This window comes from Protomyctophum parallelum (assembly GCF_964188405.1).
Source record: "Protomyctophum parallelum genome assembly, chromosome: 1".
NCBI lineage: Eukaryota > Metazoa > Chordata > Actinopteri > Myctophiformes > Myctophidae > Protomyctophum > Protomyctophum parallelum.
The window spans coordinates 87,661,205-87,680,170 of NC_139697.1; the positions used below are offsets into that span (position 1 = coordinate 87,661,205).

At 44.8% G+C, this 18,966-nt stretch overlaps 1 protein-coding gene across 4 annotated transcripts in view; it reads left to right on the forward strand.

Annotated features, from left to right (window-relative positions):
* Positions 1 to 18,966, forward strand: part of gria3a (glutamate receptor, ionotropic, AMPA 3a) — a 130,215-nt gene that overhangs the window by 16,654 nt on the left and 94,595 nt on the right. For all 4 annotated transcript variants that reach the window (XM_083782926.1, XM_083782927.1, XM_083782928.1 and 1 more), the window contains exon 3: positions 3,945 to 4,184. In XM_083782926.1, coding sequence (XP_083639052.1) covers positions 3,945 to 4,184 — 240 coding nt within the window. The remainder of the gene's footprint in view (positions 1 to 3,944; positions 4,185 to 18,966) is intronic.

Sequence of the window (18,966 nt, forward strand, 5' to 3'; positions counted from 1 at the left end):
GGGAGGAGGTGAAGTAAAAGGCTTGTTTTCATGCGTGTAAGCATGGGTTAGCTCTGAAAAAGGTGCACAGTACTGCACTGTAGCGTAACCATGGTGTTGTTGATTCTCACATACAGTAAAATAAACCTGTGTCCCGATTGCATGCCATGTGCACTGCAGACAGGTTTTGTTTACCAGTGTTGTCTGATTTTATTTGTCCAGTAGGATAACGGGCTGCCTATTTAACCATGACAAACCAAAGCTGCTGTTGCCCATTTTGAGCATATAATTGGTTAGGGAGAACCATGCAGCATTTTTTATATTATGACCCCATCTGGATAACATGAGATATTTATTGGGGGAAACAATCATGGCTGTGCCATGTACGTAAATCTGGGACAGGATATCTCCAGCGAATGGTAATTCATCTGCTGTGACATTTTTTAAATTCCTGGCTCTCAAGCCCCCTCAAAAGAGACAACGTGAAGTGTAAAGTTTAATACATTTAATTTAAAATGTGTCAAATGTTTTAGGTCTTGAAAATGACATTAATCAAGCCATATGATGTTGAATATTGTAATAGCGGTAGATTCTTGATAATGTGTGCCCATGGACCATCGTCTATCCCTGATTATAGCAAGCAGATACAATTCTTCAATTCCATTTCTTATCTTGTCGAGACAGTGTAGGTGTCATCGTTGCACCAGATTTGCATGTGCCCTTCTAACACACACAAAAGGACCATACCATTGTCAATAATGTGCATGCCATTGTCTATTCGCAGTACCGGTATATTGCACATAATGATTTGACAATTGTTTTGCATTTATGGCAAAACAATTCCATCTATGTGGACTTTATGGCATTTATAAGTTGATTTTCATGTTGAAATAAATGGAATCCAGTGGTTTCCTTGAAAACCAAGTAAACCACGATATACTTTGTTGCCAGTGTCAAGTATACCGTGAGTGTCGGCGCCCGCTGGCCAAGTGGTCCAGGCGCACGCCACATATAGGCCTTTTCCTGACAGCGCGTCATGTGTTCGAGTCCCGTTCATGACGACCTTTGCTGCATGTCTCTCCCCTTCTCTCTCTCTCCCTCTTTCCTGTCCATCTTCAATTGATACTATCAATGAAGGCAGAATGCCAGAAAAAACAAATCTTTAAAAAAAGTATACTGTGAGTCAACGGGCAAAACATGAAAGAGAGAGAGAGCAAGGTGGAAAGTCACGAAGGAATCAATGTGATAGGCTGATGGAGCAATAGAAGGTTGAATTTATAGTTACCGGTATGTGGATTTGTGAATGAACTGGATGCTCCACTTCCGAGGGAAGTGGAACAGGCTTTGCTGTTGCAGCTTTGAAACCCCAAAATCACGAGATCACAGAGTCATCATTTCTCTTGTTGGTTACAGTATATACAGTCGAAGGTTTCCTAAATATTACCTCACGGTTCATCGGCTGTCAATCCCTTTAGAATGCACGCATCACTGAACAAGTGATGAGGTACAGTGAAGCAGTGTGACACACAGTCTATATGGATGTCAGACAGATGGGCAGAGGGAGGGGCCCCGCCCCCTGGGTGTACTGGGTTCACCAACTTCTACCTCAATTACTGCTGCCATTAACGATGAGCAAGGAAAACCGGAGCCAAGCTTCCGTCCGGACATGTCCCCATTTTGCGTTGTAAAACAATTTATTGTGTACAAAAAATATATATATACTATAAAATACTGCATTAGACCAAGATGATGTCTAATATGCACTGAGTGGTTCTAGCCAAAGCTCATTGCCGTCATCAGCCCACATATGGCAATAGATAAGGCTTGTTGTAGATATTCACCGTTTATAGTGTAGCACTAAATTGTAACACAGCCCTAGATGCCAAATGGACGAAATAAATAAAGAACACTTGCACAGCACAGTTGTGTTTCAGGGTATTTGTCCATTAGGAGCTGTGGCCAATGCACTGATTCCCCCATTATTTCTAGTTGATTAGCAGAGCAACGTTGCATCTAGTCCAAGGGGAAGTGAAGGGCACCGCCAGAGCATTGCCACAGAGAGCAGCACTTGCCACTCAACTCGGCACAAACACTGTTCAGAATGGAAACACCATGTTTGACTGCAGCGACCTGCATGGAAGTTTAGATCAGGTCAGCTTATTAGGGGATCAAGGTTTTGTTTTTCTGTGTATTTTTTGTTTGTATGGTTATTCAATGTTAAACACATCAATGTTATGCCTTGGGGTGAGTATATATGCCATCTGAGCAATGTACTATCTAACTGAATGATGGATACAATGTATGCAACCTAGATACCATACCCTGATGGAAAATGCTGTTTTACCCCTTTTCCCCCCTTTTTTTTCTCCTTCTTACTATGTTCATTAGTACTTTCAATACTAGTTTACTAATTACTTTTACTGTCTTGTACTGTCTGTCTTTCTTTTATTTGTCTTGTTCTGACCTTGATTGGGGGGGGGGGGGGGGGGATATTTACATGTCGGATACAGCAAAATGTACACATTGCTGCATCAATAAAATAAAATAAAAGTGTTAAAATGCTACATGCTACATATTGCTACAATCCGCACCAAACTTGGCAAAAACACTGTTCAGGGGTCTGGCATGAAAATAGTCACACTATAGCATTCGGTGACAATTGTGGCGATCTGCTCATTTCAGCGTTACCGCTACGTCACGCGTTCCCACGCCTCTCCTGGAAGTTCCTAAATGACTCTCATCGGCACAATATAGGGCTAGATTTGAAGGCTGCCCAGTGGCCTGAAAGTCTAGTTTATTGAAATGTACTTTGATTCATTGCATGTGAAGACGTGAAGCCATTATAAATGATCTCACCTCTCGATCTCACATGTACCTACTGTGCTTCCATCGATTGTTGTCAGTAGATATGGTATTTTTAAGCATTACATATGATCTAAATGATACAATTTACAAACATGAACCCTGGCAGTGGGCTTGTTTGTGAATTCCTCCAGTGACTTATTGAAGTCAAATTTCGGAAATAGCATCAGCTTATCAATTTCCAGACATTGTCACAAAGTGCTTTACACTACAGAACAGGGTGAAAGAAATCAACATGTAGCGACTGTGACTCTTTTTTTACGGGGGCCAGTTTCGAATTGCAGACGTCCGTAGGCGCTCTTTGAGAGCGGTTTTGAAGGAGTCATGGGATTCACATTTCTTAATTGCTGTTGGTTGGGCGTTCCACATTTTAGTGGCATATAGGAGCGAAATGAATTGAATCCCTTGTTTGAGCCGAATCTGGGTTGCACATGGTTTGTTGAACTCCCTCTGGTGTTGCGAGCGTGGACTTCCTTGACATAAAGGAAGTAATAGACAGCTGGTACATGCATGGGGATCTTGTAGTGAATCTTGTGGACCAGGCCCATTACTATTTGATCCAAAGAGAATGGACTCAGTGGATCAGTGAATAATGTGGAAGGCAACAAAATGAAAAATACACATATAATCAATGAAACAAAAATGGCAAGAGGAATTTAACAAATTATTATTATCCTTATTAAAGGACCACTTCACCACTTTTCAATCTATCTTCATATAATAGGTCCTCACTAAAAATCATGAAAAAAACATCATCGATGGGGAATACAAGCTAATAAAAACTGCAGGCTTTCTAGTCCTGAAAAGTTGCAATGCGAAAATGGAAGCCATCGTTCACACGATAATGAAAATCTAAACATTTTTATACAAAAATCTTGTTTAAAAAAAAATCTGCCTAATGATGACGGTTTCTAAACTGCCCACAGCCCTCCGATGAGACACAGACTGAGTAGAAAAAAATCGTGCCATTTTATCATGATTATTAGTGAGGACCTATTATATGAAGATAGGTTGAAAAGTGGTGAAGTGGTCCTTTAACATAGAGGTGGTTGTCCCTGACCCGGAGACTGATCTCTCTCTCTCTTCTTTCTCTGTTTTTTCAGTCTGCTCCCAGTTCTCACGAGGAGTATATGCCATCTTTGGCTTTTACGACAAGAAGTCCATGAACACGCTGACCTCTTTCTGCGGGGCTCTGCACACCTCCTTCATCACGCCCAGCTTCCAGACCGACACCGACGTGCAGTTTGTCATCCAGATGAGGCCCAGTTTGCGACTAGTCGTCCTCAGCCTTCTGGACCATTACAAGTGGGAGAGGTTCGTGTACCTCTACGACACGGAGCGAGGTAAGAGAGCGTTTATACTTTGCCATACGATGGTGTTGTGCAAAACTGTGAAATTAGCTGATTTAACCCAGTTTTACCTGAAAAGGCTATGTTTCTATGTCAGTCGTTCGATTTTTCTAAAATAGCAGACCTACAAGCTCGCATGAGCTTGTAGATCTGCTATTTTTCAATAGCTAAAGCATAACATAATGCTAACACCAAAAGGGGTTCCCGCCTAGAATGGGTTAAAAAGTGTGTGAGCTTCAAGTAGATCTGTTACTTTCACAATCTCTGAAAACAGTTGCGGGGGCGGTGCCGAAATGAACCAGGCCTTCAACACCCCCCACAATTATTGTATTGAGTTTGTGCTTGAAATGTACTGTAATTCTACAAACTGTCAATACATATTTCAATCAATCAATCAAACCCCAATCAAAAATAAGTGGACCTGAACCACACTCAGGCTTTGTCACTGGCTTTTGCCGCGTTTGCCGACCTGTTCTGACATACCATTATGTTGATCTGACCTCATCAAACCCTGTATACACTCAAGACACGCGTACTGTATATGGCCAGTACAGAATTCATTCCATATGTTGATCTGCCCCCCCCCCCCCCCCCCCCCCATGCCAAAGTGCCAGCGCTCGCCCAGCAGTCTGCCTAACCCAGGCGGACGCGTGCTTCTCGCCCTCAGGGCGTCTTACTGGTACTGTATATCTTCCAGTGTTGGTTTTGTCGAATAAAACTAAGACGAATAATGTTCGTCGACTACCTTTTTTCACTGACGAAAACTAAATGGAAACTAAATGAAAACAAAGCTATGACGACTAAAACTAAGACTAAATATATCGACAATTTTGTCATGAAATAAAAACGAGACTAAAATCTTATAAAGGGACTAGTGGACAAGAGATCCAGTATAAGTCATTTTACACATGGTTGCATGCTTGTGAGCTTGTAGATCGGCTATTTTCAGCAAGTATAAAATCTGCCATTACGATGGCATCAAGGCCCGCCAAAACACATTTTAGTCGACTAAATCACCAGTAGATTTAGTCGACTAAAATTGCATGACATTTAGTCGACTAAAACTAGACTAACACTAATACATTCCAGGTGACTAAAATGTGACTAAAACTAAGTGAAAACTATTCAAGAGACTATGACTAAAACTATGCCAAAAACAACACTGATATCTTCTTTGTCCGGTAGAAACTTTGTATCTCCATATTTAAGCCTAGTTTATCCGTAAATAAATGGCCTCGTAAAGCAGTGTTGCTCAAAAGTAGTGAAAATAGCCAATCTACAAAATGTTTGGGGGGATTTTCATGTTTTTATGTTTTCATGTTGTTTATACTGTATCTGCCACCCACGTCGAGGATGTCATCAGGGGAAAACGTGGACAATGAAAAGTAGTGCTTGTTCTCTACCATTAAATCATATTCTGTAATATGGAAATCCGTCATCCTTGATCTCTCAAGCAAAGAGGCCTAATGCATCGTAATCTATGCCACTAATGATCCTAAATTGCCGCTTTGAGAGCCAGCCTAATATTGCTCCATGCTTCTGTGGACTTCGTCAGACACAGGTGCAGCAGAGCCTTTGCCGTAGCTTTGACTTTGAAGCTCTTCGAATGCTTGTAGTCTACTAGTCTCTGACGATCACAGAGTTCTAAATGCATTATTACAAGTAAGACACTCGTAAATGTAGTGGGTTTTTTTAAGTATTTTTTTAGTGTACGTGTGTGCGTGCGTGTTTTTTTAAGTTTATTTAAAAGAATATATTTTTAGTTTTTTCTTTTAAAGTTTTTTTAAGTACATTTTTCTTAAGTAATTTTTTTTAAGTTAAGTTTTTGTGTGTGTGTGTGTGTGTGTTTTGTGTGTGATACAGTTGCGCCCTCTGGTGGCAGGCGGGTGGTCTTACAGCGTGACACACAGACAGACAGACAGACATGATCTGCTGCAATCACTGCGTTCGCAATAAAGACAGAGCACAGTATATCCTGTCTTCTATTATGTTTGATTGGCCCGACACCCTCCTGATGCAGCCCCACTACAGGCAGGCGCAGCTCTTCGTATAACATCTGGAGAGAGGCTGCAGTATAAGAAGGAACACAAATGACATAACAAGCTGTCCATAATTGAGGATGCAGGTTTAGCCTCAGAATTATACCAGGAAGAAGATAACATTGCCCTCATTCTTTAGTTTTTCCCTAAATTATGTTGATTGTATTTGACATTATTCTTGGTTCATGAGGTTCATAAATTTGATCGTATCTGATAAAAGCTTTGTTTTCTTCAGTTCACAGAATTTCATTATTAAGATTCTACTTCACTGTTCTATCCACTCACTGTCTGCTGTCCACACATGCACGCTGGTTCACATACCCCTGTATGAGTGTAAATGTTACTCTTTAATTAACACTTTTTAACAGATTTTCTAAATTAACCCCTTTTGGTGTTTTAAACATTGTTATAATTTAGCTATTGAAAAATAGCAGATCTACAAGCTCATAGCGCACCACCGAGTGGCGCGCTACGAGCTTGTAGGTCTGCTATTTTCGAAAAATCGTGAAAATGTGCGTGCAAATCTTTGAATATATATACTTTCACAGCGAACATTTTTAACTCAAACCTTTCTGTCGGGGTCCCTGGAACAACATATTTTCAGATGGGGGGGTCGTCGGCCAAATATACATATAATTCCGGGGGTCCTTGATATGAAATATTGAGCACCTGATATAGAAACATGAGGTTTTTCAGGAAATTGTCATGATTTAGAAGACATCTTTTTTAATGTCGACGTCGGGTCTAAATGGGTTAAAGAAAAAAGAGACGATCGGGGCACTCAAAGTTAAAAAGATCGGATGCCTTGATCCCGTTTGATCCGTTTGAGCACCTTTTCATCATCACCACCTGTTTATATCTCCGTCGAGCACCTGGTTAGTTTTTCCTTTTCTCCTTTTTTCTTTTTCTCAGATTTTGAGAGCGTTCTACCCATTGCTGGCTGTCTGAATACCATTTTTTAAGTCATTAAAATGTTGACATAATTGCTTATAGCAGCTTTAATGCTACATTATTGTGTTGTACAGTATTTGTTTTATTTCTTGCTTAACCTCATTAAGAAAATGGCCTTAATTGCCTTCAATATGGGGGAGCCCTTGGTTCCATTCATCTGGAGCCTGGGCATGTGTCTGTTTCTGTGGGTCCCAGGAGCTGTTCATTGGATGGCTGGAGTGTGGTGGAGGGGGAAAAAAAGTGATTACAGAGTTTATTATCTCTCCTGGGCACAATCAACCTTCCTCATGCACCCCCTGATCTAGACTTTATAGCTTTGCTTGACTGAGATTACTTACTGAGTCATACTGACTGATATGGCCTCTTTCATTTGCTTGCCTGGTCTGGAATGCCACCATCTGCAAACACTGCCCATTCCCACAGTGGGACGGACACAGTGTAATCACGGTAGTTTAGGACGGGCGAGCTCCTACACCTGCTGCACAGCCCATGTTTGCTGAGAGCCTAGAATGGCCATCGTACTTTATCTGCCAATCCTTGGCTCTTCCTTGCATGTCAAGGCTGTAGCGCAATCCAATCACCATTCTTCAATATGTCAGCTCAGTCTTTGGGGGGGTGGGAGAACAGCGCTGTGGTTTATGTGAGTGTTGACAGATTGAACCCAACAACATTGCTTTGCTGCTGCTGTTGTGATTTATTTGTTGCACTCAACAGGTTAAATATATGTCAGGTTAAAATAATTTCCCGGCTTGTCTCAGACTGAAATAAGTAGTGAAAATGAAAATCTATTATCCTTGCCATGGATTGTGGAATTACAGACTCAGGGCCATAACTTTAAATCCATTTCGTAACACACTCTGAATTATGTAAGATGGATACTTGTCATGGCCCCAAGGCTAAATAGAACGTGGACTTCAATATAAAATAGATATTCAGATCTTGCCCCTGTGCAGTAGTCTCGTTCCCAGTCTTTACTCATCGAAGAGGAGAAAAGCCTGGTCACGACCCAATGCAGATTCTATAGGGGCAGGACTTCTGTCATACATATTTACCCCGGAAACTATCTTTTTCGACCAATCACAACACTCCTTTGATTCACGGAGAATGTCTCAACGTCATTTCCGCCAAATTCAGCATTTGTGTCATCATCACAATGAAAGCTTTTCCAAACAGACCCATGTTTGCAGATTCCACATTACAATGGACCTGTACAGTAACTCAGCAAATCCAGTATATGCAAATAAGTGAAGAGGATAATCTGAATTCCTGAGAGACATTCACTGTGCTTCTTCCATTTTTTGTTCCAGTCATAATATATTCACAGTATGTGTGTGTGTGTGTGTGTGTGTGTGTGTGTGAGAGGGTGTGTGTGTGTGTGCGTGTGCGTGCGTGCGTGTGTGCATTAGGCATCACATTGTACTGTAATAGCAATATTTTGCCATTACGGTATTCCCTATGAACGTTTTGGCATCTCATCAATCCCGTCTCAGCTATACTATAGACTAAAGATGAAGGACACCTGTTCTTGCTTTGCTGCATTCTAATGGAAAAGGCTACAATCTAATAACTTCAAACTGAACGGCCATTCTTTCTCTCTCTCCTCCAAGAGAGAGAGAGAGCCCAGGTGGAGTTGGGGGATCATTTGCATTTGGAGTGGAATCACACCACCCTGCAGTACCCTGTTCCGTTTGGTCTCCGCAAGGACGCGTGTGTGATTAATTGCACAGCAGTGCTAAATGTCTGCACATGGCAGCCTGGCGTACAGGTTTATTAACATATATCAGAGAGAGAGAGAGAGAGAGAGAGAGAGAGAGAGAGAGAATGCATGTCTGTGAGTACCTCACTGCATCGACTTGCAAACTTGGAGATGGACAGTCACAGTAGAAATGAACCCAGTCAGCCCTTGATATTGATAGACGCTGTTTGGATGTCCCAGACCTTACTGTAGGCCCTATAAGGTATGTGGTTTTTCAGGCACACTCTGGAAGGTTGCACCCGGGGAAACTTGACTCACCTTTCACTCACAGAGCTGTCTAGCTCTCCTTGTTTTGGAGGATTCTGTTATGAAGGGCATACAGTAAGCAAGATGGCAAAAGCCAACACTACTTTGATACGCAGGAAATATACAGTATTATATAACTTTAGAGACAAACGGTGTTAATTCAAAACCAAAAATGTACCTGGATCTTGTGAAACCTGCACTTCCTGTTGAATGTTATAGAGGATGTACTCATTGTAACAACATGCTTAATCTATACACTGTAGCGGTTTGGTACCTGTTGTTGTTGTTGCTGGGGTGCCAGTCAGGGCGGGGCCTGACAATAAATCAATAAATAAATCAAACCCTACAAAGGGTGCATGTACCCACACATGAACCCTTAAATGCATATAGCGGGAAACCATGAATCATAAATCATTTGTTAGTAAAACTGTTAAATGCACAAAATATTATAATAATAATAGTAGGAATATCACAACAAATTCACAACAAGAAATAGACACCACCCGAGATTCAAAGTTTGTTTGTTCTTAGTATATTGAGTGAATGTCAGGGGAATTCAATATAAATAGTTCAGTTCAGTTCCGTCGATTATCAACCCAAAAGAAAACTCTGGAACAAAAATCCGGGTTTTTACTCTTCCCCAAAACAATGTAAATTCACTGAAAACTTCCCCTTAAAAAGGTACTCCAAATCATAGTAGTTAAACTCCAAAAATAAATGAGGCTCCAAAATAATCCAAGCGGAAAATAAACTCCTCTTCTTATTTAATTAGCTTTCCAACCGACCTGTCAAATTACTCCGGTCCGGGTTTTACGGCGCTCTGGCCATTCACCGTCATGTCAGTAGTAAACAGTTCACCAACCCTAGTATGACAGCAGTCCTGGTGTGCTATGATGCGTTGTCCGTTGCTCTGTTTGTGCTGCCGTTTTGTGCTGCCGTTTATCCGGATGGACCTCGGGGTGATTACTGCCGAGCCTCCCGTTGACGACGCCGCTAACGAGCTAACTGGAGCTAACTTTGTCAACACATCTCCCGCAACACTTCTCCAGCCGATCACACTTCCTCCTTCCTCCTCTTCCTTTTTCTCCGCGCCTCTATTCATACACGTACATGACGCTCCGTGCGTCGTCGGTCGTGCGTGTGCGAGTGGTTGGTAGTGGTTGAGAACAGAGAGGTGTGTGTGTGGGCGTGCATGTGACGTTGGATTTTGACAGGTTGAATGTGGCTCCAAAACGGATCGCCACACTCTTCCCCCCTTAGAAAAAGCCGTCCAAGAGTAAGGCTTAAAATGAGTATGAAAGATCAGTGTTCCTTCTTTTCATCATTCGCAGGAGACGGTGTCATCGGACTCCGTCCGGAATCAGGGAACCCCAGGAATGTTTCATCCATGCTCTCTTCTCCAAAGGTCTGCAGAACTCTTTGTCGTTCTTGTTCCTCCATTCCTTTTGCAGAAGGAGAATGTGTCATCGGACTCTGTCCGGCATCAGGGAACCCCAGGAATGTTTCCTCCATGCTCTCTTCTCCAAAGGTCTGCAGAATTCTTTGCCGCTCTTGTTCCTCCATTTCTTTTGCAGAAGACGAATGTGTCATCGGACTCTGTCATCCCGTGGCTGCAGCAGCACATCGAGGGGTCCTCGAAGGGGTCGGTTCAGAATAAGCTCCGCTGGTGTTACTCCGGTAGACTCATGAACTGCTGAATTCAGGGCGAACCTGAACTCGGGGAGGTATTTGTCCCAATGTTTGTGGTTATTGCCAACAAACGACGCGATCATGGTCTTTAGGGTACGGTTTACTCTTTCCGTGAGGTTAGTTTGCGGATGGTATGCGCTGGTGAGCTTCTGAGACACATTCCAGATTTTGCAGGTCTCCTGGAATACTCCTGCAATGAACTGCGAGCCACGATCAGACAGAATGAAATCTGGAACTCCCCAGCGTGTCAGAATCTCCTGGGTAAAGATTTGTGAAACCTTTGTGGCCGTGGCCTTCCGGATGGCGAAGAGTTCCACCCATCTCGTGTAGTAGTCCACGAACACAAGGATGTAGGCATTCCTGTTAGAGCTCATGGGGAATGGGCCCATTAAATCAACTCCCAACATTTCCCAGGCACGATGTACCTGGGTCTGCTGCAGCTTTCCAGCCATTTTCCTGCTCTCTGGTTTGTACAACTGGCATATTTGACAGTTACGGACATGCTCCTTGACGTCGAAACTGAGTCTGGGCCAGTACACCAGGGCTTTCATTCTTCGGTAGGTTTTATACCGACCAAGATGGCCACACAGGGGGTCCTGGTGAAATAGCTGAAGGAGTAGAGGTTGAAGAGCCACAGGGATGTAAATTTGATATAGTGTCTGATGAGGCAACTGCACAATCCGGTAGATCAAGTCTTCCAAGATGGTAAGCTTGGTAGTCGGGTTTACAGCCACCTCCCCCTTTTCAGTGTCCAGGATGCTCTGATAATGAGCCAGACACTCTGGGTCCTTCTGCTGAGCCTCCCATATGGTCTGAATAGACAGTGGAAGGTCTGGCTGTGACGCTGGCTTGGCCGACAACACAGTGGCACAGATGGGCTGAGAATGACAGTCCAGGTCATGTGGGGCTCGGGAAAGGGCATCCGGGACAGTATTGTATTTACCCTTCCGGTACTCCACGGTGAACGTGAACTCTTGAAGTCTTAACGCCCACCGGATAAGTCTGGTACTGGGCTTCGTGGTTTTAAACACCCACATCAGGGAGGAGTGGTCTGTCACCACGGTAAAGAGACGTCCCTCCAAATACACTCTCCATCTCTCCAGGGCCCAGACGACAGCCAAGCACTCGAGCTCTGTGGCAGAATAGTTCCGCTCTGCTGAAATGAGGCTGCGACTGGCAAAAGCTAGTACCTCCTCCGTACCTAGCTCTGCCCGCTGAACCAACACTGCCCCAAGGCCAATTTCACTGGCATCGGTGTACACAATGAAAGGCAGATTGAAATTGGGGTGTGCCAAAACAGGAGATTGGATCAGATGTTCCTTCAAGTTGTCAAAAGCAGCTTGACATTTAACCGACCAGTGGAACTTTGCTCCCTTTTTCTTCAGAGCATGAAGAGGCTCCGCCATACGGGAGAAGTCGGGCACAAATCGGTGGTACCACCCGGCCATGCCAAGGAACCGCTGAAGAGCTTTGAGAGTGGTGGGTACTGGGTAGTTCTGGACTGCTTCCGTCTTCTCTGGGTCTACATGAACTCCCGCAGAGGATACAATATGTCCCAGAAACTTTAGAGAAGTCCTACAAAACTTGCTTTTCTTCATTTTTACAGTCAGGCCAGCCTCCCGGAGCCTATCCAGCACTGCTTGAAGATCATGAAAGTGTTTTCGCCAGGACGAGGAGTAAATAATAATGTCATCAAGGTACACAAAGCAGATATTCCCTTTCAGGTCCTTCAGTGCGGTTTCCATTAAACGCTGAAACGTAGCAGGAGCGTTCTTTAACCCGAAAGGCATGACTCTGAATTGGAAGAGGCCATGAGCACAGACAAAAGCTGTTCTATCCTTTGCTGCAGGAGCCATCTCGACCTGCCAGTAGCCACTGTTCAGGTCTAGGGAAGTGAACACAGACGCTCCAGCCAGGCTCTCCAGAATATCCTGGATGGTAGGTAACGGATAGGCATCCGTGAGAGTGTCCGCATTTAACTTCCGGTAGTCTACACAGAAGCGAGGTTTCCCTGTCTTCTTGGGTATCAAGACTACAGGGGCCGCCCACGGAGAGTTGGAGGGTTCAATGATGTTATCCCTCAACATCTCATCCAGAAGCTCCTTTATGACCTGCAGTTTGGGAGGTGACACTCGATAGGGCCTCTGCTTAATTGGAACTCCTTGATTTAAATAAATTGGATGTTTCAGCAAGCCAGTTCGTCCAACTCTGGTAGTGCACACGTCAGTGTTATGATGAAGTTGTTCCAGCAGGTGCTCTTTTAACTCACTCTCCAGGTGTGAGTCCTGAACTGCAGTCAGCAGTGGTGACGTATCCGAGCACGGGGAAAGCTCCATAACAGCGGGTGCCAGGGCAGAGTAGAAAGCGATTTGAGATGCTGTTTTATAGTTGAGGAAGTGGAATATGGTTTGGTGGTCATCTCTGAACCAGTAAGTTCCACCAGCGACGTTGATTTGCAGTCCGCTGTAGAATGTGAAATCTAGGCCCAAGACCACCGGAAAGGCAAGAGTCTTAGGTGACAACACGACCATTGACAGCATCCAAGACTTGCCTTGTAGCCGTAACTCCACTTCTGTCCAGCCAAGGGGCAGCTTTCCTTCCCCATCTGCCAGGTATAGAGGGCCCCCGGCCCAGGGATTGAGCTTGGCTGCTGGGGCCTTGATAATGTCCCATAGCCGCTCATTCAGGAGGGTGTAAGAGGACCCGGTGTCCAGAATAGCACTTCCCTGCCATTGGCCTATGGTCAAGGGGACTATTAGCTGCTGGGGAATTGGACTGCCGAAAGTTGAAGGGGGATGAAAAGTTGAAGTGGTGAAAGTCTGTGAGGTCACAGCAGGTGTCACAGGAACAGAAGGGTCCGAGGCATTCACAGACATGTGGACAGCGGGTTGATCAGTTCGTGTTTGGTTGGTATTGGAGTAATTTTGGTTGCGTGGCTTCCATTCCGGACATGATTTTGGTGGATGGGTCCCTTTGCATCTCCAACAAACAAACGGATCTGAGTTGGTGGCGGGTTTTGGTTGTGAGGACGGTTGAGTTGAAGTAGATGGCTGAGTGGCTTCTCCTTTAGTGCCGGGTTTATTCTGTTTTACCCGCTGATTGTACAGAGCTTGACTCTGTCTGTCTTTCTCCAGCTGCTGTCCCAATCTCACGAGTTCATCCACTGTACCGACTCTTCCCCGGAGCTGGCTAGCCAATCGAGGATCGATGTTTTTGAGGAGCATTTTCACAATACCTGCCTCTGACATCTGAGGGTTCCAGCGCAGGCACAAGGAGCGATATTTATAGGAGAAATCACGGATGCTTTCATTTTCTCCTTGCACCCGTGTTCTCACTCGCTCTGCCAACTCATCCTCGTAGTCTTCTGACAGAAAGGAGGTAAGGAACTTCTCCTTAAAGTCTGCCCAGGTACATGTGGAAAGGCGGACAACATCCCACCAGTCTCTGGCGGTACCATGGAGCACATTGCGCAGGGTAGCGATCAGCTCCTCATTGCTTAGTGGGTTTAGTGCGAGAAAGTCATCACACTTTTCCAGGTACAGCAGGGGGTCCTGGCTGTCCTCCATGCGGCCAAAACAGGGGAATTGTATTTTAATGGGACTTTTCCCCACATATCTACCCCTCAGTTCGGTCCGAAAGGGAGAATCAGCGGGAGGAAGGAAATGAGAGGGTGCGGTGCCGTGATCTATAGTGGATTGTAAATCATGCAGTGGAGCTTGCGTGGTTGGTGGCTCAGCCACGGGCAGGGTCTGAGCGTTGGGGTTTGGGGCATCCAGGGAGGTCATGCGCAGTGTCTGGGCTCTTAAGGTGTTCATCTCCCTAGACCTGTTCTGCACCTCACTCTGCAGATGCCTCACAGTATTGGTCATGGGGTTAAGGCCATCCATTAAGCTTTTAAGCATCTCAGTGTGTAGTGCTTTCAACCGCCAATTTAACGAGCTGTCAATCTGGGTTCGCATGAAGTCCTGTTGCCGGGTTATTGATCGTTGGAGTGCATGCATTTGGTTTTCACAGTGAGTGGTTATTTTATTAGAAAAGTTAGTTAGCATCATTGTCATCTCTTGATGGCTAAGTGGTGATGGGGGGTCAGTTTGTGACTGTGCACTCCCCTTCCTGGGTTTTGGGATGGGTGGGGTTCTAGGAAGCGCAGCAGCAAATGGATTCCCAGGAGAGAGAGACCCAACTGACTGACCACCAGTGTCTAGTGGTCGGTTGGTGGTAGGTACATTTGCCGGTCCCGCTGCTCTAGAGGCAACAGCCCCCCCTTGTGGTTCATGGGAGAGAGCCTCCAGGTCCAACAACGAGTAGTGAGTAATTGGGTTAATTTGCTGATTGAGCACATTCTCCGCTCCTGATTGTTGAGCACCAGGTGGGTGCAGCAGTGATTCCACTAAGTCTCCGAAATCCAAGAGAGAGTTGCCGGCTGCCATTTTGAATTTCCCAGTTGGTTTGAGTTGAAATGCTTGGTTTGCTTGGTTCACACAGTTTTGTGATTCCTTTGTTTGTGGTTAATGATTAGGTTTCCCCTTATTGTCCCATCTGGGGTGCCACTTTTTATGTAGCGGTTTGGTACCTGTTGTTGTTGTTGCTGGGGTGCCAGTCAGGGCGGGGCCTGACAATAAATCAATAAATAAATCAAACCCTACAAAGGGTGCATGTACCCACACATGAACCCTTAAATGCATATAGCGGGAAACCATGAATCATAAATCATTTGTTAGTAAAACTGTTAAATGCACAAAATATTATAATAATAATAGTAGGAATATCACAACAAATTCACAACAAGAAATAGACACCACCCGAGATTCAAAGTTTGTTTGTTCTTAGTATATTGAGTGAATGTCAGGGGAATTCAATATAAATAGTTCAGTTCAGTTCCGTCGATTATCAACCCAAAAGAAAACTCTGGAACAAAAATCCGGGTTTTTACTCTTCCCCAAAACAATGTAAATTCACTGAAAACTTCCCCTTAAAAAGGTACTCCAAATCATAGTAGTTAAACTCCAAAAATAAATGAGGCTCCAAAATAATCCAAGCGGAAAATAAACTCCTCTTCTTATTTAATTAGCTTTCCAACCGACCTGTCAAATTACTCCGGTCCGGGTTTTACGGCGCTCTGGCCATTCACCGTCATGTCAGTAGTAAACAGTTCACCAACCCTAGTATGACAGCAGTCCTGGTGTGCTATGATGCGTTGTCCGTTGCTCTGTTTGTGCTGCCGTTTTGTGCTGCCGTTTATCCGGATGGACCTCGGGGTGATTACTGCCGAGCCTCCCGTTGACGACGCCGCTAACGAGCTAACTGGAGCTAACTTTGTCAACACATCTCCCGCAACACTTCTCCAGCCGATCACACTTCCTCCTTCCTCCTCTTCCTTTTTCTCCGCGCCTCTATTCATACACGTACATGACGCTCCGTGCGTCGTCGGTCGTGCGTGTGCGAGTGGTTGGTAGTGGTTGAGAACAGAGAGGTGTGTGTGTGGGCGTGCATGTGACGTTGGATTTTGACAGGTTGAATGTGGCTCCAAAACGGATCGCCACAACACATCCTTATAGTGGAGAGAAATACACTATTAAGGGTGTCATAACTTGTTACAGTCCCCAATAGTATGTTAGCATGATGCTATGTGACAACCAGGTATAGTCTGGTGACCACCGGAGAGACGGGTGATAGCCGGAATGTAGACGGCACCCGGGTGATCAGTATGGGTTAGCGGCCCAGCCTGTGTCCTCCGTGAAGAGGAAGCCCAACAAACCTCGGTGAGGCCTTTAGGAGGGCCATTATAATCCACCACTCCTGAATGGAGTGCCTGGTGCTGGGAGTCTGGTGCAACGCACAGGTCCTGGTGAGAGCAGGAGTGGACCTGGTGAGACGTAGGAGGGGCCTGGACAGGAGTGAACACACAGAGCCTAGTCCTTCCACGCGCCAGAATTTGGTTCTCCCAGTCCCGGCAGAGTAGTTCCGGAGCAACGGATTGTGAGGCCTTGCTCATTCCCTGATGGACTCATCAAGGGTAGCTACTGGGACGTAAGTCGGGATTTGATCAACCCCGGCTGGGTCGCCTGAGAGATGGGTATGAATGATGTTGGTAGACCCGAAACCCCCTGGACCTGAGGACACATCCCAGGTGCATCCATGCAATGTTTTTTTTGTTATAGCTACAGCATGATAAAGTTTTAGGAAGTTAGTGTTCGTGTTTAGAAAGTGTGGATGGGTTGTATTTGGAAAGCATACTGTAGTAAACTTTTTGTTTTTGTTTTTGGCTTTTCTGTTATATTCTGTGTTAAATGACTGACAGGAAAGAGAGAGAAGGGGGGAGACATGCAGCGAAAGGTTGTCATGAACGGGACTCGCTGTCAGGCCAAAGCCTATAATGTGGCATGCGCCTGGACCACTTGGCCAGCGGGCACCCAAGCATAGTAAACTTAAACAAAGAATAACTGAAGCTCAATTCAGAGAAAATTAATGTTAGAATGAATTCAGTTGCTCTGCACTTCAGTGATTCTGTTGAAATTGACGGCATATGCTTATTTGATTCGGTGGCACTGAAAAATATATACATCCATCCATCTTCAACCGCTTATCCGTAGTCGGGCCGCGGGGGCAACAGCTCCACCAGAGCGCTCCAGACTTCCCTCTCCAGAGCAACATTAGTGACTTCCTCCTGGGGGATTCCGAGACGTTCCAAGGCCAGTGAGTCGATGTATTTCCTCCAACTGCGCCTTGGTCTGCCCCCCGGGGTCTCCTCCCAGTGGGACATGCGTCGAGGACCTCCCTAGGGAGGCGCCCGAGAGGCATCCTAACCAGGATTTTTTTAATATTGCGATATTACATCTCATGGTGAATGTTGTTTAATTTTTGTTTTTGTTATTATGGTTAAAGTGTGGATGGGATAAATAGAGGTTTAATTTGCAACAGAAAAAAGGCAAGCAAGCTCAAATCTACGTGCACACTGCTGTTGGATTTGAGCTTGCTTGCCTTTTTTCTGCATTTATGTCCAACTAGAATACTAGATCATACCTACATTTCCACCCACCGTCCATCCAGGCTATGGGAACGTGACTGTAACTAGAGTTACAAATAAATAGTTTAAATATATGTACAAAAGAAAAGGCATAATGGCAACGGGCAATGTGTGCAAGTTCATATCAAACGGATGGACAGACGTACATTTTATACTAGGATGGGATACAATTCTAACTGATTTGAAGAACAGCAACCTGCAGCTGTTCACAATGATCTGTCTACTTCTTGATTTGCAGCCCTAACGGTGTTGTTTTTGGAAAAGGTGAACGCTGTGGTGCAGGTACTGAAAGATGACTTACACTTAGAAGTGAAGACAGCAACGTGTACAGCTGAAGTATATTACGTCTCCCTAATTGCATCTGCAAGCTCCCTTCAACCAAACCTCCACTGATTTGTATAGCCTATACTCAACTCTGTCACCGCCAAATGGAGCCCATTTATCCATGTACGGTCCGCCATACATGCAGGGCAGTGACTTCCTACATTACATGGTAGTATTGCACCTTTTCCTGCTATAATATGAATATCTGAATTATTGATAATAAAGTGCAAATAGGCTAAGCCACAGCTTTTAGAGTTTTTTTTTATTTTTTCTCAAATTTCTATCCCATGATTTTTGAACTACTACAACTAATGTGATCCTGGGCTCTACACACCCTCTGCCAACCTAGTCCCCATATATGGGGGACATGGGGAGAGCAACGGACTTGAACTCATGCTTCCTTCATGCCTGAGTGTCCAAGTTGCTCCTTTTACACCTGACAGGGGGGAGTTTCCCTGGTTGGACGTAGTGCGTGGAAGGAACACGTTATTCCAACCAGTTATTTTCCCCTCCATCAGGCGCCCCGGCTGGCCAGGGGGAGGCAGTTTAGAGACCAGGATTACTGCATGTTTTTTGTGAGGGTACCTACCCTAACCTAGGGGACACGGGGAGAACATGCAAACTCCACACAGAAAGGCCCTTTCGCCAACCGCACCTCGGGTATGGGCACTGATGACATGGAGGAGGAAACACGCCGCCAGCACCCACAGCGTCCCGAGCGGGAATTGAACCCAGGACCTTCTA